This window comes from Mustelus asterias, chromosome 13, assembly GCF_964213995.1.
Source record: "Mustelus asterias chromosome 13, sMusAst1.hap1.1, whole genome shotgun sequence".
Taxonomy (NCBI): domain Eukaryota; kingdom Metazoa; phylum Chordata; class Chondrichthyes; order Carcharhiniformes; family Triakidae; genus Mustelus; species Mustelus asterias.
The window spans coordinates 83,843,461-83,871,230 of NC_135813.1; the positions used below are offsets into that span (position 1 = coordinate 83,843,461).

The 27,770-nt window shown below is 40.6% G+C and overlaps 1 protein-coding gene across 12 annotated transcripts in view; it reads left to right on the forward strand.

Moving 5' to 3' along the window:
- ep400 (E1A binding protein p400) overlaps window positions 1–27,770 on the forward strand; it is a 141,041-nt gene that overhangs the window by 16,854 nt on the left and 96,417 nt on the right. For 9 of the 12 annotated variants that reach the window (XM_078227158.1, XM_078227162.1, XM_078227159.1 and 6 more), the window contains exons 3-6: window positions 7,810–7,923; window positions 8,054–8,141; window positions 21,442–21,564; window positions 25,354–25,796. In XM_078227158.1, coding sequence (XP_078083284.1) covers window positions 7,810–7,923; window positions 8,054–8,141; window positions 21,442–21,564; window positions 25,354–25,796 — 768 coding nt within the window. The remainder of the gene's footprint in view (window positions 1–7,809; window positions 7,924–8,053; window positions 8,142–21,441; window positions 21,565–25,353; window positions 25,797–27,770) is intronic. The other 3 variants (XM_078227167.1, XM_078227166.1, XM_078227168.1) reach the window with 3 other exon arrangements.

The window sequence follows — 27,770 nt, forward strand, 5'->3', positions numbered from 1 at the left end:
ATGCAGAAGTGGCCACCAGGCCTTTCAAGCCTGCCCTGCCATTCGGTACAATCATGGCTGATCTATGCAGGCTTCAGCTTCTTTTCTGTGCTATTTCCCCATAGCCCTCCATTCCTCCGATCTATCAAATATTTATCCACCTCCACTTTGATCCACCACCTTTTGGGGCAGGGAATTCCACAGATTCGCCACCCTCTGAAATGAAATTTCTACATATCTCAGTTTTAAATGACCAGCCCTTTATCTTCTAGCTATGTCCCCTTGTTCATGATTCTCCCACTAATGAAAACATCTCACCATCTACCCTGTCAAGTCCCCTCGGTCTTGTGTTTGAATACGGTCACTCTTCACTCTTCTAAACTCCCAAGGAGCACAAACCCAGACTATTTAGTCCATTTTGGTAGGACAACTCGCTCATCCCAGGAATTAACCTGGTAAATCTTCTTTGAACTGCCTTCAATGTTATAATCTTTTTAGGTAAGGGGACCAAAACCGTCAGCAGTATTCCAGGTGAGGCCTCACCAAACCCCTGTACAACTGCAACAGAATCTCCCCGTTTTTAAACTCCAACCCATTTGCAATAAAGACCAAAATGCTGTTTGCTTTCTTAACGACCTGTTGGACTTGCCTGCTAGCTTTTTGTGATTCATGCACTAGAACACCCAGATCCCTCTATATTTCACTCACCTGCAGTGTCTCTCTATTTAGATAATCTGTCTTTTGATTCCTTCTACCAAAGTGCATGACCTCGCTCTTCCCCACATTAAACTCCATTTGCCAGGGTTTTGCCCGCTCTCCCAATCTATCGATATCCCGTTGCAGAATCACAATATCCTCATCACAACCTGCCCCTCCACCTATCTTCTCATCATTGGCAAATTTGGAAAGCTTACATTCTGTTCCTTTCTCCAGGTCATAAATGTAAAACAAACAGTTGCAGTCCAAGAACTGATTCCTGCGGTACCCTACCAGTTACATCTTTACATTATGAAAAGGACCCATTTATTCCAACTCTGTTTTCTATTTGACAGCCAGTTTTCAATCCATGGTAACACACTTCATCCAATTCCATGGACTTTTACTTTATGCATCAGCCCCTTATGTGGCAAGAAGACAAAGTGGACTGTGGGAACTACCGAGGAATCTTTTTACACTCCATTGCCCGGAAGGTCATCGCCTGAATCTTGCATAGCCATCTTCTATCAGTCTGTGAAGTAATCCTTCCAGAAAGCCAATGTGGCTTCCAGGGGATATTATTTACTCTGCTCAACAACTTCAAGGGAAATGCCAAGAGCACTATAGTTAAGAAAGCCCACCAATGCCTCTACTTTCTCAGAAGACTAAGGAAATTTGGCATGTCAGCTACGACTCTCACCAGCTTTTACAGATGCATCATAGAAAGCATTCTTTCTGGTTGTATCACAGCTCGGTATGGCTCCTGCTCTGCCCAAGACCGCAAGGAACTACAAAAGGTTGTGAATGTAGCCCAATCTATCACACAAACCAGCCTCCCATCCATTGACTCTGTCTACACTTCTTGCTGCCTCGGCCAAGCAGGCAGCATAATTAAGGACCCCACGCACCCCGGACATTCTCTCTTCCCCTTTTTTGGGGGGGAAAAAGATGCAAAAGTCTGAGGTCACGTACCAACCGACTCGAGCTGTTCTTGAGTCCGTTGGTACGTGACCTCAGACTTTTGAATGGACCTACCTTGCATTAAGTTGATTGTTCTCTACACCCTAGCTATGACTGTAACATGACATTCTACACAGTCGTTTCCTTCATGTAAGAAACAATATTTTTCACTGTTAATACATGTGACAATAATAAATCAAATCAAAACCACTCTGCATGGCCTTCATCAATATGACCAAGGATTTTGGTTCAGCCATTTGGGAAGTGTTATGGAAGACCCTGTTAAAGGCCGACTGTCCAGAGAAATTCATCAACATTGTCCAATTCCTCCAAGACAAGATGTCGGTGACATCCTCAGCGATGGGGAAAACAGATAGAAACCTTTTGAGGTCAAGACTGGAGTCAAGCAGGGATGTGTCGTCATCTCACACACACACACGCCCTTTTCTCCATATTCACTGCCACCATCCTTCACTTTGTCAAGAACAAGTTTTCCAATAGATAAACTTCGTCAGGATGGAAGGAAAACCTTTCAACCACATCCGGTTGAAATCCAAAAAGAAAATGATCCTGACATTGCTCATAGAATTTCAGTATGTGGATGACGTCGCCATCACCACTCTCTGAAGAGAATCTCCAAGCCACGCATGACACTTTCGCGGTAGTATACCGAAGAAAGGGTCTCAGCCTCAACGTCAAGTAGACTCAGGTCCTCTACCAGCCCATCCCAGAGCAAGATCCGGTCTCTCCCTCCATCAAGATCAAAGAAGAAACCCTCCCAAATGTGGAATATTTCCCTTACCTGAGGAGCCACCTCTCATCTAAGGCTGACATTGATGCAGAGATCCAACATCGTATCCAATCCACAGGTGCTGCCTTCGGACACCTAAGGATGAGTCTTCGATGACTACGACATTTGTGCTGACACAAAATTCTTTTTTACAGGCCGTTGTCCTCATAACTCTTCTATACATCTCAGAAACTTGGACTACGTACCAACATTACCCCCTGGCCCTGGAGAGGTATCATCAACGCTGTCTGCGATGGATTCTCTGCATCAGCTGTGAGGACAAGGCATCGTTGTGTTTAGGATGTCAGAGTCCCGATTGCCAAAACAAATCTTCTTTGCCCAGCTCAAGGAAGGCTGCCAAATAAGAGGAGGACAAAGGGAGTGCTTCAAAGACACCCTGAAGGCTTACCTCAAGAAATGCAACATAGACATCAACACCTGGAAGACCCTTGCTCAGAAGAGACCTACTTGAAGGAACCTGCTGATTGTAAGGACACAATTCTTGCAGGATGCCTGATGGCAAGAGGAGGCATGGAAAAGGAGACTGAGAAAGGAATGCCAGTGATCTCGAGTCTAAGGACTGAACCCACCTTCTGGAAACACTGCCAAGTGTGCGGTCGAAGATGTGATTCCAGAATTGGGCTCATCAGCCAAGCAAGGACCCATAGAACCCATGACCAGTAACATAGAGTTTCTTAGAATCCTACATTAGTGAGTGATTGCCAAAGGCATGTCTGATTTTTGTGTTCCACAATTAGTTTTTCTCCAGATATTAATTGGATCCTAATTTATGTTTGGTATCAGTTTAACATCTTTTGGCATGAGATATTGAACCTAGGGGGGATGTAATTGAGTCTGAAACAGTAGTTAAAGCACAGGGAGTTTTTTTTTGTTATCCTGGCCAGCATTGCTCTTCAACCAGCACTGAGTAATTGGCCATCAACCTTTCATTTACCATTTAAAGGCACAGTAACACAGTAGTTAGCACTGCTGCTTCACAGCGCCAGGGTTCGATTCCTTGGCTTGGGTCACTGCCTGTGTGGAGTTTGCACGTTCTCCCCATGTGGGTTTCCTTAGGGTGCTCCAGTTTCCTCCCACATTCTGAAAGACGTCCTGGTTAGGTGCATTGACCCGAACAGATGCCGGACTGTGGCGACTAGAGAATTTCACAGTAACTTCATTGCAGTGTTAATGTAAGCCTTACTTGTGACTAATAAATAAACTTTAATTTTAAGCATTGTTGTACAGTGAGATTCCACATTTCTAGGCTGTTTGGCTAAGATCAAGCGTGTTGGGATCAGGTCCAAGATGGGGTTCAATGCCTTATGTTGTCAGCTTGGATCTTGTTTGTCTCACTTGTCGGGACCACGAATTAAGATTAAATTGGAATTTAAATTTGATTTTTGGAGCAAACAAGGAATGGATTTAGGTTTGCCTGGTCTGCTCTGAGCATTGGCTTAAGAATGGAGTAAAAAAATGTTAAAAAAAACTTCAACTCATCGTCCAGGTATTTCATGCTTTTTATATGCTGTCAGTTTGGTTATTTTACTAAGAAAATACAGCAAATTCAGCTTGAATTGAATTCCTGCACGCTCAACTAAAGGATGTGTTGAAGTTGAGTGGGATGATCCCAGGGTAGCTTGGTGTGAACATGAGTGTTTAAGGGATCTTGCTGTGCACAAACTGGCTGCTGCATTTGCATTTCAGCAGTAATTATTGATTGTAAAGTGTATTGGGACATCCTGGCAAAATGAAAAGTGATGTAAAGTGCATGTTCATTTTACTTCAGAAAAATGGCTTTTAGCTTTCGTGTCGATCGAATGCATGGATAATTTTTATTTTAAAAAAAAGAAATTGAGTTCTCTGACAGAATCTTTTAAAGATTCAAAGTTCATCACGTTATTTTGAGTTAATTTTAATCTATTTTAAAACATCCTTCAGTTGAGACAATTGCAGGAGTAATTTGGAGCTGAATTCCTTGTAAGATAACCTTGTAAGATAACCAAATCAGGAATAAATCATGCATGAAATACCTGGGTAAAAGGAGTTTTAATTGTGACCCATCTGAAGTGATAAGGTGAAGTTTCTTTGAGACGCTGATTGTCCACGATGAGTATGTTAAACTTGTTAATCGTAGAGCTTGCTGCATTGCAGATGGCATGTTTTTCCCCAAATGGCGATTTTCATCAGTGTTCTTAATTCATTGTGATTGGCACACCAGTCCCTGCAGTTCCAGCACAAACACATGATTAGTCTCTGTTTGCAAACCCTGGCCACCTATAATTGTTACCTCCACAACTGGGGGTGGCTGGAGCTAAATGTTTTTCCTCTTGTTTGTCAGCAATGTATCCCAAAAGCTAATGGATGGATTTTTAAAAAAAAATTAGTACATGGATAGGATACGGCACAAAGGACTGATTAATTTTTGTTGAAGATTTGGATCCTGGAATTTTTTAAAGGTTTGTTAACATTAGGAGAAAGGGCAAATTGATCTTTTTTTAAAGAATATTTGGATTCTCTCAGCTGTTATGGTGGAATTTGCCACAACTGTCAAAGTGTGAGCAGAGTTTTCAGAGCAGATTGTTGGATCTGAATTGGCCAGAAGCCCCCTCAGTGAGATGGAAGCTCTTAATAAAAAGATTTATTTCTCAGTTTTGTAGTTACAGAACATCAACGAGGCAGGGAAAAGCCTCCAGGAAGAGCTTTACTGCATAACACAACATGGCAGGGGTATATACTCCACTGAGTGCCCTCTTCACTTGTTTTAAATGGAATAGATTATACATTTTTCTGCATGATCCAATTAGTTTTTGAAGCATAAGAGAGATTGGACATTTATATAGCTTCAAGGCCAACATTTATTGCCAATCCCTAATTGCCTTTGAGAAGGTAGTCATGAGTTGACTTCTTGAACAGCAGCGTCCATCTGGTATAGGGACAGCTACAGAAGAAAGTTCTGAGTCAAGATGGTGTGTGCTTGGAGGGGAGTTTGCTGATTGTGGTGTTCCCGTGCATTTGTATTTCCTTCTGAAATGTAGTCCCTCTTGTTATGTGGACACATGTGGCATCGAATCTGTGCCGAGCAAGATCCCATTAATAGCAGAGAAATGTGGTGATGATACTAGTTGAGAGATAAATGTTGACCAAGACACAGTGAAAAGAAACTCTGCCCTCTTTCAAATAGTTCCTTGGAATTTCTTGTTTACCTGAATAGGCAGGCAGCTGTGAGTGAAATGTTCCTTTCTCGTTTGATATGGTGTACTTCTCTGTTGGATTTTCATGTTTATTGGCTCATTTGAACTTCTCAAATCATTCCTGCCTCTCGTCCCATACTCATGCTTTTGTTAAGCCAGTTATTTCACAAAGTAACAGCTCCAACCAAGCAACTCTAGCTCATGGGATTATATTCATAATGCAGGGCTACTGCAAGCCATCATAGGTGTTTCTATATATCCTATTCTAAAACTGATGCAATACAAGAAAAGATATTATGCATTGCCTTAATGTTTAACTATTATATTTCAAGCAGCTACCCAACATAAACCTTTAAAGTAGAGGTCCATAATTTTTCTATCAGAATTTAATATCAGAAGCAAAACTGATATGAACTTGGGAAGGAAAGGAGGCAAGTTGTTTGGTAAACTTCACAAAGGTATTGACCAAGGAGAGCGTGCTAAAGCAGAGGTGTCGCAATACTACCCCATGTGAGAGGTTGTAATTCCAACATGTTAAATTTACATGGGTTTCCTATATAAATGTTTCCTATAGCAATTTCTGATGGATAATGTTGGCCTGAATTATGCGTGGTTTTAATGTCTTACTTACATTATGAACCATCCAATCAGTATTCTTCAAACTACTGAAAAATTCTTAGACGTGGAACTTGCCACTTGAAACGAAAAACTTCGATGTACTTTAGAGAATTGAGTAGGTTGATAGGGTGAGATGAAGTGAATAGAGTAGTAGGCTAGCGTGAAGCATAAGCATCGGCACTATGAACTGTGCTGTAAAACCCTGGTATGGAGCATTTCATCTTGATAGACATTACACTGGTGTCCAGGGTTATATAAGAGAAGGGGTTGTTTTACCTTCAAACTAACTTGCGCACCATCTCCTCTGATTTATTTTTGTATCTCAGAAGTTAGAAATCTTGTTTTCCGTTTAGTATTTGTTTTCATGTAAGTTTAAATTTGATAAATTGGCCTCATTGGTAAAATTCAATTACATTTTCATTGAAATTAGCAAGGGCAGAAAAAATGATCGACACTGTAAACATGGACTGAATTGTCAATCTGTTATCCTACCTAACATTGCAGGTTGTAGGATGTATTGCTTTTGAGAGTCTGATATTTACTTGAGGAGATGCTGGAAGGTTTACCTATCATTTGTAGGGATTATTTCAAATAATACAAGGCTTAACATCTCAATGATGAGTACTGCTAAAATTAAGACAATTTGCTCATTTTCATCTTTGTCCAAAGAGCTGACTTTTAGTATATTTTGTAGTGATTTATCACTCTTAACTTGGCACTTTTAATTCAAATTGTCCTGCTGAATATAAGCAGTTGTTTCAATTTGTGTATTACAGAAGACAAATAAAATGAAAGAAATAACCTTCTCTGTGAATAAAAGATTGTCTCCAACTATTGCAGATTTAAAATCTGTGGACTCTTTTGTACAGGCTGCAGGAGTTCTTCCACAAAATGTTTACCCCAGTCCGACGCCGGCATCTCCACATCATGACTTTTTTGTAGGCAGTACTGCAACCCTAAAATCAAGCACACGGACTGCAGGCTTGCCTGCTATACCTGTAGTGGGACTGTTCATAGTTTTGAGACTTTGTCGGCTTCTCTGTTTTGGACTTTAGGAGCCTTGACGTGGGATTTTGTAGACTTTATTCCATTTCAGATATTGTGCTGTGACAGTCAATGTGAAAGATTCTGTGATTAGCTCTTCTAGTTTCAGATTTTATACAGTAAAATATAACCATTCAGAGAAATTGTAAGTGTATTGGCATTTAAGTCGATAAAATAACCGAAACTATTTCCCATCATCACCCTCCACATCCCCCAATTCTTTGGGGGAGCGAGGTTTTTTTTGTACTTTCAAATGTGATCCCATTGGGCTCAGATTCTCATGTATTTTTGCCTTCGAAGGTGCTTATAATTAGCAAACATTTTGGCTTTTACAATAAATAATTTTCTTTGTTCTGCAAACCCATTTGTCAAAATTGAAGTTGGCAATGAATCCTTGTGAAGCAAATCTAGGAAGACGCAGAATTCATACAGAAGTTTCCTGGCTGTCCTTGTACCACAAATTACTTTTTTTTCACTCAGACTTGATGTTTCAGTAACGAACCTGTGAATGCATTGTTTTTATTTAAGGTAAAAGTGGTGACAGGAAAGGATGGCCAGACTGGGACGCCAGTTGCCATAGCAACACAGCTTCCCCCTAATGTTTCTGCTGCATTTTCAACACAGCAGCAGCAACAGTTTCAGGTAAGGAGTCAATGTGGCACCGGCAAGTCTGTGAATCATTATAGCATCACAAGGTAAATCCTGTTGTATCATCGTGCTGTAACCAGTTCTTCCCTTTCTGATGTGCTTTTTTTTTCTTCTTCTTCTGTAGCAAACACATCAAGGTACCCCTGTGGCAGGCACAGCCAATACAGTGGAGATTGAAGCATTCAAAAGGCAGCAGGCTTTGTCCCAAACAGGTGCGTTTCCTTTTGGACCAGTTTCATAAATATTTGTGCCACAATTTATGTGGAGTGAGTTTACCTTTGGCCTACTCACAGTAGAGGATGAGTGTGAGAGGGAAGAGAATCGCATGGGATCCTTTAGCATAAGCTTAGCACTGCTCTTTGTGCTGTGTTGCACTGCATTGCTGTAACCTTTTAAAATTTGAAATGCTGCAAACCAGTTCTACAATGTGAAGAGATCTGTAAAACGTTAAGTTCTTTAGTGTATGTTGGTTATGATCAGTACTTCGCATTGCTTTAATCTCCATGTTCAGATGATAAAACGTGAACTACTGCTGTAAACCTCTAAATTGGATTTACAGCCATCCATTACCCACTGTGTATTTGACGGTTGAAATTTATGGGGTGTATATGGTCTCCTATGAAGTATTCCTAATTCAGATGCAACTTTGCATTATTTCAAGCTTCCTGCTCCTCCTGGTGATGTTGAAGCTAGTTTCCTCGCTGGGTCTTGTGTTGTATATTTGTCTTGCAGTTGTTGCAGATGATATTGAGCCTTTCTAGTTTGGCTGCTCATTTATCTGCTGCTGTCCTTGCCTCTACAAGTACAGATTCCTTTTATTTTTGTTTTTAAATGTTGCTGAGACTCCTGTGTAGTACCACGTAGGTGGCTTGTTGATGTTTTATTTTCTGACATGGTTCTACAACTTCAGAACTAGTCTCTGATAAAGGTTACAATACTTTGGTGATGTCTTAATGGATTACTTTGCAACCTTTGACTTCCGTAGCAACCCCCATTGAAATAGCATCCTATAAAGTGGCGTGGGATCAGACCAGTGTAGGAATAGGAAAGAGTCTAGTAATGGTGGCCAAGAGGTGAGGTTGAAGATTTGTTTTAGTTAGAAGCTGTTGGACCCCAGACTGAAAAGTGGTATTTTTGTGCCCCTCTCACTGGTAATGGGAATTCTACTAGCTGCTGTTTAGTTAAAAGCTGTGTAGACTGCAGGTATGGTTGAGGTTATCCACTTGGGAGCTGTTGTCGGGCAGGGTTTGATTGGGAGTGCAGTTAACACATAGAAGCAGTCTTTATTATCTTTGGAAGGAAAATTTTGCTGTTGGTGGTTTGTTAGCAAGCAGTGGCTCCATCTTTACCTCGAGGTGGGCTGGTAGCTACAGAACGGGGAAGTCAGAGTTCTAATTCTCTATCCAAGGACTAATTCACAGCAGGTATTGCTGAGCTGCAAAACCACGAAAGCATTCTTATTTTCTGTGCTAAACCTGTGCCAGGTGTATGTTTATAAGGAGGTTTGTTGTATTGCAACAGTACATTTAGTTGTGAAGGTTTAGACAATATCCTGGTTGTTTTTTTTCTTGATGGAATTGGTAAAAGTTATTGCTAATTTCCTTTCTATGTGTTAGCTGTATTCTTAATTAAACTTTGTTTGGCAGCTCCCGAGTTGGTCATTTCAATCATACCTGCAGTAAAGCATCTTATGCTTACCCTAGCCAAATTCTATCTACTCCAGTAGGCGTTGATGAGAATTCAGGGTTGGGGAACATCGAGATGAAGGTGTTTAGGGAAATAATTCCCCTAGTGTGGGAACAAGATAACTGAAAGCAGTGGAAATCTGATGGAACGAAGAGAGAGTGTAATATGCAGTAGATAAGAGTTTGAATGGCAGAGAAAAGAGACAGAGATGTAGGGCTGTTGGAAATTGAAAAAGTTGAGAGGGTTGAGAATTGGATAATTTTGAGGATGAGGTTTAGAAGTTGACATTCAACATGTGACATATAAATCATGTTTTAGAAATTCCTTTCGAGTATGTGGATGTTAACTTATTTTACCTGTTGCTGCTGATTTTACGACCCAGATTGTGGTCAATTATTCTTATCGTTCTTGCTGTTGAAAATTCTGTACCTATTGGGTGAAAACTGATGTGAATATTGATGACTTAGAAATTAATTAAGCTTCATCCGATTCTCTGATTACTAAGACAAATGAACTTTTGCAATATTAATAGCATGCATGCATTTAAGGCGAAACTGTATAAGTACACTAGGGAGCAAAGAATATGCTGATAGGATTGAACAAAAAAGGGTGGGTGGAATATAAATCGTCTCACAACATCAGGTTAAAGTCCAACAGGTTTATTTGGTAGGCGTCACCATGGAATATAATGGAATATAAATGGCAGCATTGACCAGTTGAGCTGAATGACTTGTTTCTGTGCTGTAGAATTGATATAATAATGAGTCATAATTATTAATGGTGGGGTAGGTGGTGGGTATTAATGATTTTGGGTGAAAGGAAGTATTGTAGATGCTGTTCTGACATGTGTGTGTGCATGCAATAATGTAATAGAACATCCTGGGGAACTCTATATGTGCATAGCCAATGAAGGAGACATCAAAAGCTTTGGATGAAAGGGGACATCTTTAAGGAGAAGAGAGAGATGGGAAGGCAAAGAGGTTTAAGGAGGGAGTTTAGAACCTAGTCACCAAAAGGCATGACCACTGATAGTGGGGTAAAGATATTCAGAGATGGACAAGATTTTGAGGGCTTTAGGCCTGGAGAAGATTGCAGAAGGAAGGCCAAAACTTGCCAGAGAGAATATGATACATTGATGCTGTGGTTCAGTGATGCAAGGCTTGAATTTTAAAAGTCTGAAGTTTGTTGGAGAAAGGAAATTCTTGAGGGAGATGAAGTATTCTGTAGTTTTGAGGTCACGGGGGAAGGAAGTTGTGCAGAGCAAGAGCGGAAAGTTCAGTGCGTCAGTGAGCCAGAGACCAGTTTGGGGAAGCACTTAGCAAAGGATTGGTTACAAAAGAAGACAAAGGGAGAAGGTTATTGATATTGGGTTTGGAGGCTCTCAGTGAGAGAGGGAGGCTCTCCAAGGTTCAATTATTGGATTTTGATGTACACTAATGAGTTGAACTTGGGGCCTCAATGCGCAACTTTGAAATTTGCAGTTGAGATAAAACTTGAAAGTGTATCAATCCACCTAGCAGGCAGGTGGATGGTGTGGATGCAGGGCGAATTAAATTCAATGCAGAAAAGTGTGAGGAGATATATTTTGGTACGATGAAGGAGGAGGAGAGACATAAGCTATATGGTACAATTTTAAAAGGGTTTCATGGAAAGAGAGAGGTGGAATTGGTGGGTTGTGGTTGTGCACAGATCTTTAAAGGTGGCAGGATGCAGGATTCTGGACGTGATAACAAGAGGCATGGAGTACAAAAGCTGGAAAGTTATGCCAAATCTTTATAAAACACCAGTTGGGCCCAGCTGGAGTTTTTTGCCAATTCTGGGCACCGCGCTTTAGGAATGTTATGGAGGCTTTGATAAGAGTATAAAAATATTTATTTCAGGGGTAAGATATGACAGTTAAATGGATATAGTGGAGAAGTCGAGGTGGTTTTCCTAGAAGCAGAAGGCTAAGAAGAAATTTGATAGAGATGTTTTAAATTATGTTAGTTTTAGTCAGAGTAAACCAAATAGTTAACACGAAGGCAAAGATTAAAGACAGACAATTGTCAAAAGGACTGGAGATGACTGGAAAAACTCTTCTTTAAATCGACTGATCAGCATTTGAAATACACTCCCTGAAAAGCTGGTGGAAACAAATTGAAATCGAAGGGAATTGAGTAAATTGATATAAGAAACATTTGCAGGGATATGGGGAGGAAACAGTGGAATGGGGCTAATTAGATTGCTCTTTGAGATAGCCAGTGCACACTTGATGCTGGTTTCCCTATTGTGCTGTTCTTTGATTCTACAATTCTGGGATTCTAGAAGCTAGTTATGCAGTGATTAATTTTTACATGTACTCTGCCCAGGAGTGCAAGGAAGGCATTAAGAATCTCCTGAGATATGGGGGTGCTGTAGGTTTTGGATAAATGAGATATTCTCGGATATTGTTGTGCTATCATTCCCATAAGCAGTCGGAGCATCTTTAATTTACAGATGTGCCAATCCATTTGCCCAATATTTTATCCATACAATAATACAGCTTGTGATCTGGGTGTTTGTGCTTTCATATGCATGCTCCTTCAGTCTTTTTGGAGGTCAGGTGGGAATTGTTAATCCATTTCGCAACAAGTGAACAGATTCACTTAGTTCAATCAGCATAACTTTGCGTCATAATACAAAATAACAAGCATGTCAGTGGATTACCTAGCTTGCCTTGAGTCTGGCCAAAACTTGTCCTTGCAGTTTTCATTTTTTATATCAGACTGATGTTGAAGCCTTTGGATCTCACTTGCTGTCTCTGTACCTGTTTCTGTATTTCAAACGAGTAATGGTCTGAAGGTAGCAGGAACATCCCAACACATTGAGGTCAGGGGTTTCTCAATAACACAAGTTACTTGTTATTTACGGACCATGGGGGAAACAACGTCAAAAGTAATTCTAATAGCATCTAATTACCTGTCAACACAGGTTCTTTCTTTTAACCTGTGCAAATAAATTATGTTTTTAAAGTCCAGCATTTCAAAGTAACTCTCTCATTCTCCAAATGAATTTTGTGTAAAATGAATCTTGAAAGGTGACAGGGAGAAATGTTCAAATCTTGAACTTCCGTGGGCTTTAAGGAGCTGAGGAGAAAAGCACTGTTTGGCATGAAAGTTGGGACCAAGTTTATTTGAAGCAGTGTGAGGATGGAATAGGTGAAGAAGTTCCACCGGAGAGGAGATAACAAGTAAAGGACTGGAGCTGGAACCATTTTCATTGGTTGTAAGAGTTGGCAACATGAAGAAATTTTTTTCTGAAAAAATTTGCAAGAGCCTTGGGAGGGGAGGGGGGTATGAATTGATGATAAATGGCTGAGGATGAACTATATGTTTGAGAGGAAGTTAGATAGCCCTGAACATGGCCTCACTGGGAGGCCACATAACTTGTTTAGAAGTATACTGTGCTGGTCCCCACCAGAAGGTTTTGGAGCAAAATATAAATGGTGGAAGTTTCCAGTTTTGGAAGAGAATTTGAAAGACAATGTTATTGAGTTAGTTTGGTAACTCACCCATCTTAAAGATCCATTATGTATTAATTGGATCCCAGTCTAAATGGGAAAGTGAGAAACTAGACACTAATACTTTTGATGATGGATTAATTGACAAAATGTAGCATTACATATTTCTACTTCCTATCTACTATCCCAGACGTCCCTCTTTAAACTCTTGATAAAGCAGTAAAATAAAGTGGACCAATTAATCAAATTAACGTGTTAAATTAAAGTGGTAACCACTCAAAGTGGCTCCACTTCCTCTTTATTAGTGCTCTGATACTTAATTAAGCAATGTCCTTCACCATTGTATCTTAACAGTGTTATTAACATAATGTTAACATTGTGTTGGTTAAATAAATGGATGTTCGAATAGTTAATTTTGCTAGTTATCTTGTTGGCAAGTGTTTTATTCTGAACACCCAAAGGGGTATTAGTTTGGCAACTATCAATAGCTGTGAGCATTTGCGAATAAAACTTGTCTGGAAAGAAGTGGATTGTGACTTATATTCAGACATGGTTATTGTGTGAGGGAGCAAAGGGAAGTGTAGTGATGGAAAGTTTTGAAAATATATTAATTCATGAAATGTGGCTGTCGCAGGCTAGTCCAGCGTTTGTTGCCCATCTCTTATTGCCCTTGTACTCAGTGGCTTGAAAGGCTATAACAGAGGGCAGTTAATAGTCAACCACATTGCCGGATCCACCTATAGACCAGATTGGGTAATGATGGCAGATTTCCTTCCCTTATAGACTTTAGTGAGCCAGGTGGACTTTTATGGCATTAATAATTTTACGATCGCCATTACTGAGACTCGTTTTATATTCCAGACTTATTAATTGAACTGACAGTCTGAAGCTGTCAAGGCCCTCGGCTCTGTATTCCAGCCATCACCTGTCCATATTTTCACTTTTTTCTTTCATTCTTTAAGACCTACTTGGATTTGTTTTAGTGGCCACTCCTGACACAAACATACAAGCTCCTGCCAGTCTTCTCTGCCATTTGATAAGATCATGCCTGATCTGATAGTAGCTTCAAATCTACATCTTGCCTACCCCCGATAACTTACCATCATCCCCTTGCTTGTAAAGAATCTATCCACCTCTGCCTTAAAAATATTCAAATATTCTGCTTTCATCACCTTTCTGGGAAAGGAGCTCCAAAGACTCACGACCCTCTGAGTGAAACAATTTCGCCTCACCTCCGTTTTAAATGAATGACCCCTCGTTCTAGATTCTCCCATAAGAGGAAGCGTCCTCTTCACATCCACCCTGTCAATACCCCTCAGGATATTATCTTTCAGCCAAGTCATCTCTTACTCTAAACTCCAGCGGATACAAGCATAGCCTCATAAGGCAACCCACCCATTCCAATTATTAGTCTGGTAAATCTTTTCTGAAATGTGCTCTTACTTGGACCCTGTAACAACTGAAGCATAACCTCACTACTTTTGTATTTGATTCCCCTCAATGAATTATAACATTAAATTAGCTTTCCTAATTATTTGCTGTACCTGTATACTGGATATACCCTCTTCTGATTACGCTTTTGTGAAGCGCCTTGTGAAGGTTTTGTACATGAAAAGGTGCTATATATATACGTTTTTCTAGAAGTAGTATCGAGTCATTTTTAACTTGACAAGTGGGAAAAAAAAGTCAACTCTTTTTCTGATAACAATTAACACTGTCACTGAGTTCTCTTCATTTAGATGAGAAAGAGTAATAAGTGGAATCACCTTCAATATCTCCACAGAGAGAATCAGTAAAGTTGCTTTGTGCCAAGCCTGAAATATCAAAACCTGAGAACCTAAATACTGGCTAAAGAAACCAAACCTTAGGTTTGAGAAACCGCTTCATCGTACCTTTATGCTATTGATGTATAGAATAAGTTATTATCTCTTGCTGGAACTTTTCCACACAATTAGAGCATTCAAAAGCGAATTGGAGCAATTTCTGATTCATCAAGGAATAGTGTATATGGATCAAGAGCAAGAAAAGGATGAAAACATGGTTTGGTGTGTTCCTGGAACAGGTTTGGGATGGGTTGAATGGATTGGGAAGAATGATTTAGGGTAAGATGCATGGCCTTTTCTGGTTCCCAAGTTACACTGTTGTTTTAGTTAAAAGCCAGTTGATTATATTGGTATACAATACACTCCATATTTGACTGCCATTCTGTTATCAGCCTCCCCATCTATGCTGGTATAGAATACTATTTTATCTCCGTTGTTTCCTCCATTTAGCTTTCCCAGCTGTCAATGGTCAAAATGTTTTCTTGGGTGCAGTGTTTGCAAGCCTGTTGCATCCTGCCAGCTAATGAATGATAGCAGTGGACTCACAAGGTGTGAATAGATAGAAACTTTTATCTTGTCAGCAACTGGTTTTGTGTCTCTGACTCTATGTAATGATGCTAAGAACATTATGGAGTATTTTTTAATAGTTCAAAGCCTAGAAACCACATCCCTTTTGAAATTGGAAATATCTGGCTATGTCCAAATTCCCCAACAGGAGGAAATAGTCTACTGTAAATACCTAACAGGAAATATTCAGTCCTTATAGTTCGTCAAATTCAATCTATCTTTGCCCACATTGCATGCTCTTAAATAGTTTGCTACGGTGGGCACTGTGCCTTACAGTAATTCTAATTCATGCTTATGCTAGGAACATTGTTATTTTTTTTCCATTGGCCAAAGTACAGTGGAACCCCGATTTAACGCGACCCGATTTAGCGCGAATTCGGATATAACGCGATGAATCATTGGACCCTTTTTTCCCCGCTCATGATTGGCAAATTTAGCGCGACCCCGCTTTTTTCGCGATAACATTTTATGGACTCCAACCATCGCGTTATAACGGGGCCGCGCTGTATTGGTTAATGTACTGGATGTTATACTGGTGTACGTTGCCAAAATATTCTTTGGCAGCAATGTTGCGCTGTCTTCTACTCCAGTTGTATCTCTGGTCCCTTTGGTAACTGTAGTTTAAGTTTCTGTTCAGAGATCTGTGTTAAAGTGACTTCTGACAATGGCTCTTTGTGATTGTTTCAGATTTGCTTGATAATGCACAGTATTAATCTTTGGCAATATAGCGTTTTGTTTCAGATGTTCCAGTATATTTTAACATACCAATCATGTCATTAAATCTGTACTTCCTCTTTTGTTCAATAGGTTGGGCCTCATTGATGTTTCTGTAGTACAGTATTAAGCTAAGATAACTTCATCACAAGCATGCATTCTGATGTTTCCAGCTCGCGACAGAACTTGAAATGTGATCAATAGGGGAGATGGAAAGCATAGAAAATCAGTGATCTGAAACGCTTAATCCCTCCAGAGTTTGCAATAATGAGATCCAACTTTTTTTTCCCCAGTCTTTGTTTTTTTTCTGAGTTAGATTAGATGAATATCTTTAGATTAATGTATGGTCCTTGCTCCAGCTGTATTCCTGATTAATTGGTAGCAATAAAATATCAGTGTTAGATTTGTATTGACTGGCTGCAGATTTCTGTATATTACCATTCTAATTTATAACAATGTGAAAAATTAATCGCTCTTTTCCTGAAATGAACCTGCAAAGACTCATTGGGCCTGATTTTACCATTTTCATTCTAAGTGCTGAATCTGGGTGCAATTCAGATCCAACTTGGAAATCTGCTTTCAGGCGTCCCGATACGCACTTAGCCTGAAAAATAAATCGCGGGTCTGAATTGTGCTGTGGGCGGGGCATATCATGTCCGAAATGATCAGAGCTCTGAACTGCGCATGCGCAGTTAGAAAAAAATTTGAAAAAGCGCGCCCGTGTCAGATCACTCCCAGGCCGCAGAACGCCCCCACAGACATCACTGTCCCCCTTATCCACCCACAACCCCCGCTACCCAGACCGATCCAAGAGAATGATTTGGCTTCACCCCTCACCCCACCCAGAGAATGATCTGGCCCCACCTCTCTCCTGCCCTCCACCACCGATCTAAGTCAGAGAGCCATTGGAAGCTCTGAACTCACCTCTTCAGCAGCTGGAGCGCCCGAAACAGACTTTTATTCAGCATGTCCATTTTGGCGCGATTCCGGATTGGCGAGTGTGGTGGTAAAGGGGGAAATACTGATAAAGTTGGGTGGGCAGTTCATTAATTCAATTTAAATGCATTTAAATCGCCGTTGCGCCCATTTCGGGCGCAAATTGGATCGCAGCCATTCCCGGGTCTCGGTAAAGTGGTCATCTGGGCCGCCCCAATGATAGAATACGGGTGTAACGTGATTAGTGAAGCTGGCTGAAAATTTTTTTAATGCAATGAGTGGTTAAGGTTTGGAATACAACTGCTTAATGGAGTGCTGGATACAGATTCAGTAGTAGCCTTTAAAGGGGATTTGATTTGATTTATTACTGTCACGTATTAACATACAGTGAAAAGTATTGTTTCTTGCGTATATACAGACAAAGCATACCGTTCATAGAGAAGGAAACGAGAGAGTGCAGAATGTAATGATACAGTCATAGCCAGGGTGTAGAGAAAGATTAACTTAATGCAAGGTAAGTCCATTCAAAAGTCTAACAGCAGCAGGGAAGAAGCTGTTCTTGAGTCGGTTGGTGTGTGACCTCAGACTTTTGTATCTTTTTCCCAAAGGAAGAAGGTGGAAGAGGGAATGTCCGGAGTGCATGGGGTCCTTAATTATGCTGGCTGCTTTGCTGAGGCAGCGGGAAGTGTCGACAGAGTCAATGGATGGGAGGCTGGTTTGCATGATGGATTGGGCTACATTCACGACCTTTTGTAATTCCTTGCGGTCTTGGGCAGAGCAGGAGCCATACCAAGCTGTGATACACCCAGAAAGACTGCTTTCTATGGTGCACCTGTCAAAGTTGGAGAGAGTCGTAGTTGACATGCCAAATTTCCTGAGTCTGAGAAAGTAAAGGCGTTGGTGGGCTTTCTTAACTATAGTGTCGACATGGGGGGACCAGCACAGGTTGTTGGTGACCTGGACACCTAAAAACTTGAAGCCCGCGACCCTTTCTACTTCGTCCCCATTGATGTAGACAGGACAAACTGGACAAATACTTGAGAAAATCTGCAGTGATACAGGAAAAGAGCGGGTGCAGACTCTAAGGTCGGAATAGCCTACATCTCTGTATTGTACTATTCTACGATTAGTTTCCCATGAACATTCAAGAGGGCGGAGGTAATTTTTCTTTGAAAGGAATAGATCACAACTGCGTTTTAAAAAAAAACAAGATGGTGCCAGAGCGTGGCGACTTCCTGCAAGCTGTGCCCAGCGCGCTTACTAATTCTTTTACACTCGTTCTATGAATTAGTTTGAGAAACTGATCATGAAACTTTGCTTCCCTGCAACCCATGGGTCACAAATATTTGATTCTTAATAAACCACGGAATCATAGATACAACACAGAAAGAGGCTACTTGCCACGTTGTGCCTGTGTTAGTTATTTTAAAAGAGTTATTCAAATAATTTCACTCCCCTAACTCTTGCTCCTTCAAACACTAATCCAGTTTGTTTTGTAAAGTCACTCTTGAATCTGCTTCCTGATCACAGGTTGCTGTAACAATAAAAAAAACCCTCATCTCCCTCCTGGTTCTTTTGCTGATTAACTTGTGTGCTCTGGGTAACCACCCTGCAAACAGGGGAAACAGTATGACCCTGCTTAATCTATCAAACCCTTCATGATTTTGAACATCTATTAACTCTCCTCTCGATTTTTATTAGCTTATATATTTCCTTCATGTAACTGAGATCCCGGATGTGGAAATTGTTAGGGAGGGAGGAGTTGAGGGGAACAAAAATGCATTTAAGGGGAAGTTAGATAAACACGGGAAGAAAGCAATAAAAGGTGTTGATGGGGTTAGATGAAATGGGGAGGAGGTTGTATGGAATGTGAAAACTGGTATGAACTGGTCGGACTGAATGACCTGTTTCTGTGCTGTAAATACTTTGAAAAGACATTCCTTAACTTGATCATCTGTGCCAATTTCCAAGCTTGAAAGCTCAGAAAGGAAGAGTACTACTCCCATAGAGAGAAAGAAAGAAAGAGTTGCATTCATACAGTGCCTTTCAGGACTGCAGATGTCCCAAAGCGCTTTACATCCAGTGAAGTAGTTTTGAAATGTAGTCGCTGTTGTCACTTAGGAAATGCAGTAGTGCACTTGTGCACAGGAAACTCTCAAACAGCAACATGCTAATGACCAGATAGTCTGTTTTGTGATGTTGATTACCGGATAAATATTGACCAAGACGTTGGGAATAACTTCCCTGCTGTTTGAAATAGTAGCCATGGGAGTTTTTGCATCCAGCTTTGGGGCACTTGGGTCATCGTTTCAATGTCTTATCAGAAAAACAGCACCCCTGACCTTGTAGCACTCCCATCAGTACTGTACTAGAGTGTCAGCCTTTTACTCCTGGGAGAAGCCATTCACATACATACAACTCCGGCCAGGGAGTCCAAAGCCAAAGGTAATAAAGTCAAGTTAGTCACATCAAATCCAAGAGAGAATTCAGGAGAAACCTAGAGAATGTGGAAGCTCCTGCCACGAGGGATAGTTGAGGTTAATACTACAGAGGCATTTAAGGGCTGTTGTGTTTCTCACACTACACTACTTTGGAAGCTCTTGTTGACTGTAAAGTGCTTTGAGGCGTCAGGGGGTCATAAAACCCCAATGTATATGCTAGTGTTTCTTTTAAGATTTTGAAAAAAACAATTGTAATAACCATAAATATAAAATGTAATTGTTACAAGCTGTTCTCTATTGCTGTTGTAGCAGATTCTCATTTAGGAGCTTAAATCATGATAAAACGAGTCACATCGATAAGACGATATTAAATGCTCAGTTTGAAATTTAAGCAACATAATTCAGTTATCTTATTGGTCGTATTATCGATTCCTGAGAAGGTTTAATTTAAAGGCTAAGCTTTGTCTATTTTGTGCAATTTTTTTTTGTTTGCGGTGTCATTTCTCTGTATGCAATTTGGTTTACTTCTGTAGATCATTTTAAACATGATCTCTTTAAAGGTGGGAAGTGCTTGTGAGCGCATCTCATCTCTTAGCACTGTGATGAAGCAGCTCTTGTGTGGTTGTACATTGTATAGAACAGCGACGTGTTCCAGGTTCTGAGAGACTCGAGCTGTGAGAAAAAGGCTTGAGCAGCTTGTGAATGCCATCCACATTTTCTCGCTTGGAACCTCCTTATGAATGATGACGGATAGGTAAATATCCTCTGGTCCATCCAGCTTGTTCCTGCACAATTGTGACGCCATGTGTAGAACAATATCTGTGCTCTCCACCCCACCTGAAACCATGTGATCTCCTCGCCCAAGCCAATTTGGGAAATTCCTCACTGACCCATCGAGGCAATCAGAGCTACTCCAGAAGATCACTCTGGCCCTGATAATTCCTCGTAGTATTTATCCTTTTGTATGGTCCCAGCCTGAAACAGGTTCTGCTCTTGTTTGAAGGGATTCAGAGCTGTGAGGCTGTTCCAGAGTTCACTATTGTCCAGGGAAAGATTCACTTCCTGACATTGAACCTTGACCATAACCTAAAATATGTGACCCCTGGTTCTCTCCAACCTATTTAATGGGAACACTCTGTCTACAATCCATTCCCTTCATCCTCTAAACCTCAATCAGATCACCCATAAGTCTACACTTCACTGAAGAGAAAACCGTTTAGTCTATATTCATAATTAAGATAATTTAAAAATACATGTGGTGGACTGGATGTCCTGAGAGAGATTTAGTGAGTATTTATGTAGATTAAAGAAATTAATGTGCAGTCAGACATGTTGAGGTACACATAGAGCTTATTCTAATGTATACGTGTCACATAATATGCCTCTTATACAATGCTCTCACTAACCTAATGTTGCTCATGATTTTTTTTTATTTAAGTTGAAAAACCCCAAAGAGCTTCCTCAGATCTTCATGCTGTGGAAAATGTGCCTATATCACTAGCCGGAGTGCCATTGAGTGAGTGCATGCTGCATATAACGTGATGTAAAAACAGTATCCCGTCACACAAAAACCTGATACTTTCAATATACTGCATACTTTGCACCATTAGTTTTGGCCCTTAAAAACGCTGTAAAGCTACTTGATGAATTGAGGTACCTGGCTGTTCACTAACTTGTGCATTCCCGTTAAGCTTTTAAATCGTTCACATATTCTACCACCGCCGTTTTGACAGAGTTTAGAAAGTTGCTGAAAATCAAAAGTTTCATGCATGATGAACAAAGTCTGCCTTGACCTTGAAGGGAGGTGCTTCAGTAACTTTTTTTACTGCATAATATTGCGAACTCTGTGTTTTGCTTTTGACTTCAGATCAGAATAAAAGGCCACGGATAGAAGGTGGTCGCCATGGAATGGTTTTCCAACATACAACTGTGACTACTTTAGGATCTCCAGCTATTGTTCCCTTACAGCAACTCATGCCAACAGTGCAGGGTAAGAGATATCAAACACATCTTCACATACACATTTTGATGTCTTCTCTCATTTGCAAGGACATTTTTCCATATATTTAAATTGTACATAAACTTCCTCCGATAGCATCCATCTATTTTAAGTGAGATCAACAATTTTAGTCAGGGATTCATTTGAAACTAGTTTCTGTTTCTTAGTCCTAACTTGAATGAATGTGAACAAATGCCAGTTTTAAATTAAAATGTACACAGTCAAACTAAGTATGCATGAACCTTAGTAACATTTCAAAAGGCTAAAACTTCTATTTACAGGGGGGGAAACTGCAAGAAAGTATAAACTCCATTCCATCCTTGTTCTAATGCTGCCCTTCAGAGCCAGTTAATTGGTGCATTATAAAGAGGGCTGTGCTATATTGAAAGTATCAGTGCAATATAAATGCAGTATGTGATGTTTTTGAACTGTGTGGACGCATGCGCTCACAATCTGAGTTTCAGAGCAAGTTAATATCCATTGAATCAAACCTGATAGAAATTTACCTGTCCTTTTGTGACTTTTTGAACATACTATAGCTTTATTGTGTTTTTAATGCAATGCTTAAAATTCTGTTTAGAATGCAGTTATATATTTGGTAGTAGACTCCTATATGGCACAGCCAAATTGTGGTGTGTAGCTATTACCTTTCATTACAGTATATTTTTACAGTGATTTCTAACGGTGAAAGTAAAGTAGGACTTGTATGTGATCTATTGCTCGGCTTCTGAGCAATGTATTCCCTGAGGGTTAGCTTGTATTTTGTTGTTTAACATACATGCCCCTACATTGATATTTACTTTTCTAGTAGTTACGATTGTTACTAAGTATTCTGATATTTTATTCCCTTTCCTCAAAGTCTTTTTTCTTTTCATTCCATGGAAAGTCTTTGGGTGCCAACCATGGCTTATTGAGTAGCACTCTCGCCTCTGAGTCAGAAGGTTGTGGCTTCCAGAGACATGAGCTGGGCTCCAGTACAGGACTGAGAGTGTGCTGTACTGTCAGAAGTGCTCTCTTTTGGATGAGTCATTATCCGAGGCCTTGTCTGCCCCCATCGGGTGGATGTAAAGATCCCATGATCACTGTATATGAAGAAGAGTAGGGGAGTTCTCACCGGTTTCCTGGCCAATAATTGTCCCTTAACCAACATTTCTAAAACTGATTTATCTGATCACTATCACATTGATGTTTATGGAACCTATCTACATGCAAATTGGCTGTACTGCAAAAGTGCAGCCCATTGGCTGTAAAGCGTTTTGTGGCATTCTGAAGTCATGGCAGATGCTGTACAAATGCAAGTTCTTTCTCTCTGAGTTCAAACCCGAGGTTAATTTGTATGGAGGACATAAATAATCACTTCTGGTGGTGTGTACTACTGCAGGCTGGCTTTAGTTATGGGTAGCCTTGGCATTGCACTCATCTGTAGAGGTAAGTAATGTGTTTTTTGCATTGGGTATCTTTTCCTAATATCAGGAAAGGTCTGATAGGCAACTGTACACAAACATTTCATTGTTGCGGTCAGTACTCAGGGTTAGCTCCATGGCATCATCAGACTTTGCACATTGTGCATGTGGTTCTGCAATTATAAAACAACAACCATTGAAGCCAGCTCTCAATGATGGTCACCATACTGAACACACTGATTCATTCAGTTACTCTTAAAATAATGCTCTCCATTCTATTGCACCTTATTGCATCATAATGTGTGCGGTGGAGAAGTGTAGTGACAGTTGTTACGTAGCCTACATAACAATCACTAATGTTAACAAGGTGATGCCTATTAAGATTGATGTATTCTTAACAAATGTTTCCCACACCAGTACAGAACATGTAGAGGCTCCCTCCAAACTGAGAAGCAGAAAAGTGTTTGTGTTTTAGAAAGTTATCTCTGGGAAGGGAGCCTTTGGGAAGTTTGTGGCATAATTTAAATTTCATCTGAGTGACTTCTTCTGTTTTTTTTCCCACTCATTTCCCAGGGTAGATGTTTGAGCATGTCGGTGGGTATTGAGTCAGTCTTTGTTTCCTTGCAGTTTCTGTATTTTGTCAGAACTGTAGTTTCAAATTGTGTAGGTGGGTTAAGTTACATATGTATAATACAAAACCAGTCTATCATTATCGACATTCAGCCTACATTTAACTTGTCTGTTGTTTCTCTGAGGGTCTCTTATAGACACTCTGTGACCGGGTCATTAATTAAACGGACATGCATGCTTAAATTCCCAACGTGACTTTGGTCTCTTTTGTACTAAATTTAACAGTGATGGGCATATTTTAAAAGTGCTTAACTTGCAGGTGACTCGAGGGGTAAGTTTATTTCTAACTGCTCCCTAAAAGGTTCAAGCACGTTGCCGTAAAGCTGCTTCGCTGCTTGTAGATTTATGTTTTGCATTATTTAATTTTGTGATTTAAATCCATGGCACTGCGCAGCTTTCATAGAACGTCTGTGCCAGGAGTTGACAGCTATATATTTGACCTTGTAACGAAGGAGGAGCTGAAGCTATTTCTGTCTTGTTCCTGCATCAGTAAACCAATACAACATAATTGCATCTGCAATATTGGAATCTCATAGACAGTTTAGATGTTCATATTATTATCTATAACGTGACTCGTACTTAGCTTACAGGTCTGACGCAAGTACATGTTGCTTTCATCAGTTTGGTTTCGTGCTTTGTCTCTGTTTCGGTCAGACTGAAACCTCTAGGATGACGATCTATAGAAAGTTGCATAGTTTACTCAAGCAGAATCAGTAATGTTATTTCTGTGATATTTTACACCTGCAGAATATGGGTTAGTTTGTTTCAGTGTCAGTAAACTGTCTTTTTAAAAATTCAATAGAACTTGATGACACAAAAGCAAGTGCTGAATCTCAACAAGGAGTTCTGTACCAAGATTTTTTTTCCCCCTCTCGTCAAATGTGCTGAAAAGATTCTGTTTGATTTTAATCAGGTTTGATTTTAACAATTAATTTACACTTGATTCCAAGCATCTCGTGAAATGTGTCCTTTTAGTAGTTGTTTTCTTCCTGTGTTTATGTTGCAGAGAAGCAGATTTTGAATCGTTCACCATTGAAGGAGACCATTTGATCTGTTTCACCTCTGTTGGTTCCTGGAAAGAGTTTTTCACTTAACCACGCTACTCTTACTCTTTCCCCATAAACCTGCAAATTTTCCTCCTTCAAGTATTTATCCAATTCTCTTTTGAATGTTGCTATTGAATTTGCTTCCGCCACCTTTTCAGACAGTGTGCAGTTCAGATCATCATTGCTTTGTGTTTTTTAAAAAAGTAATTTAGTCTCAGGCTACTTTACCGGTTACTTTAAATCTGTGTCCTCTGGTTACCGATCCTCCTGCAATGGAAACATTTTCTCACCATTTAACTATCAAAACCCCTCAAAATCCCAATTTCTCTTGTCTCTCTACATAACTGAAGTCCTTCTACCCGGATAAATCTCTTCTGCACCCTCTAATCTATTGACATCCTTAATGTGTGCTACCAGAATTGGGCACAGTACTCCAGTTGATGCCTAACCAGTGTTTTAGAAAACTTTAACATGGCTTCCTTTCCTTTGTCCTCTATATGCCTCTGTTTATAAAATCCAGGATCCCATACATTTTGTATTGAGAAGTAGCCTGGCACTGTGGGTGGATATTTCTAATCTTTGTATTTGGTCATATTGCTAATTATATTTGTTCACCATTTGCGAAAATTAAATGAATGAATGAATTAAGAAAAGAACAAATGATACTGACTCCATGTTCTCTTTGTTTAATATTTCTTCAGGTGGAATGCCCCCTACTCCTCAGACGATACAGCTCACTGGTCAGAAACAAAACCAACAGCAATACGACCCTTCCAAAGGACCTCCAGTACAGAATGCAGCCAGCCTGCACACGCCTCCACCCCAGCTGCCTGGCAGACTACAACCCACAGCTATGCCATTGACATCACTCCCAGCTACTATTCAGTTGACGCAACAGCACATGGTCGAAACCCAGCTGCAACCCCATCCCCAGATTCATCCCCAACCCATTCTCCAATCCCAACCCCAGCCTCAAAACCTCCCGCAGGCCAAGGCCCAGCAACAGTCTGTTTCCCTCTCTCAGTCTCAGACCCAACTTCAGGTTCAGCTGCAGCAGCAGGTGCAAGCTGCAATACACATACCGATGCAAACTCAACCGCCAGCACAACTCCAGCAGTCACAAGCACACCTTTCACAACAGCAGGTAAAACATGTTATCTCAAGGTGGTATGTGAACCAAATGTATTGGTAGCAACAAATGTTACTTTTATAGATTTAATGGTTCGACTATAGACTGAACTATAACCAGAGAAGACAACAGCAGTGTATCTGCTTTTTGTACTTCCATCAGCACCATCATTTCTACCTTTTGTTAACCGGTTTTCAGTAGCTCAGACTGTTTCCAGTTTGTAATTCTGGGATTCACTATAATAATTACAATTTCTGCTCCCTGCCCTCTTGAGAAGTTTTTAATCTTTTTCCCCACTCCGCTGTCCCTGGTCTGGAGACTGACTGCAAGGGTATTCATGTGACAGGCATGTGGACTACACACTACCTCCTCCACCCCTTGAGTCCCGATGATCCTGCCCACAAATCCCAGGCAGCTCAGTCCTGTTTGTGCTCTGGAGGGTAGAAAAGTATGCATGTTCGCATGGATGTCATGTTGGGAAAATATTGCACCCGAGACTTTCCACAAGCCTGTCAACATCGGAATGTAGAAACCAGTTTAGGCCATTCAGCCCATTGAGTCTACTGCACCATTTAAATATTTCATAGCTGATTATCTACCTCCATGCCACTTTTCGCTACTGTCCCCATTTCTCTTGATAGCAGATAGATTTCTGTCTTGAACATGCTGAATGATTGAGCTTCCACAGCCCTCTGGAAGAGATATTTCCAAAGATACATCACCGTCTGAGTGAAGAAATTCCTTCTCCTCACAATCTTAAATGGCCTGCCCTTTATTCTGAGACTTTGTCCCTTGGTTCGAGACTCACCAGCCAGGGAAAACATCCTATTTACATTTATGCTGTCATGTCCTGTAAGAACTTTGTCAGTTTCAATGAGAGCATCTCTCACTCTTTGAAATTCTCGGGACTACAGGCTCAGTCTCTCCTCAAAAGACCAATCCTGCCATTCCGGACATTAGTCTCCATTCCACTTCGTCTATGACAAGTTTCTTTCAAAAAGGAGACCTAAACTGTATACAGTACTCCATTATACTCCAAATATTAACGATAGAGGGTTGGCAGCAGGAGAAATACTTAATACGATTAATGTTACCAGAGAGGCAGTGCTGGGTAGACTAATGGGACTGAAGGTGGACAAGTCCCCGGGTCCGGATGGAATGCATCCCAGGGTATTGAAAGAAATGTCAGAGGTAATAGTGGATGCGTTAGTGATTATTTATCAAAACTCGTTGCATTCTGGGGTAGTGCCGGTTGATTGGAAAACGGCTAATGTTACGCCGCTGTTTAAAAAAGGAAGGAGACAAAAGGCGGGTAACTATAGGCCGGTCAGCTTAACGTCTGTAGTAGGGAAAATGCTGGAATCCATTATTAAAGAGGAGATAGCAGGGCATCTGGATAGAAATGGTTCGATCAATCAGACGCAGCATGGATTCATGAGGGGAAAGTCGTGCTTGACGAACATGTTGGATTTTTATGAAGATGTGACGAGGGCGGTTGATGGAGGAGAACCGGTGGATGCGGTGTTTTTGGATTTCCAAAAGGCGTTTGATAAGGTGCCCCATAAAAGGCTGCTGAAGAAGATTAGGGCACACGGAGTTGGGGGTAGTGTGTTAAAGTGGACTGGGGACTGGCTATCCGACAGGAAGCAAAGAGTCGGAATAAATGGGTGTTTTTCCGGTTGGAGGAAGGTAACTAGTGGCGTGCCGCAGGGATCGGTACTCGGGCCGCAACTGTTTACCATTTATATAGATGATCTGGAGGAGGGGACGGAGTGTAGGGTAACGAAGTTTGCAGACGACACAAAGATAAGTGGAAAAGTGAATCGTGTGGAGGACGGAGAAGATCTGCAGAGAGATTTGGACAGGCTGAGTGAGTGGGCGAGGATATGGCAAATGGAGTATAACGTTGATAAATGCGATGTTATACACTTTGGAGGAAATAATAACAAATGGGATTACTATCTCAATGGAAACAAATTAAAACATGCT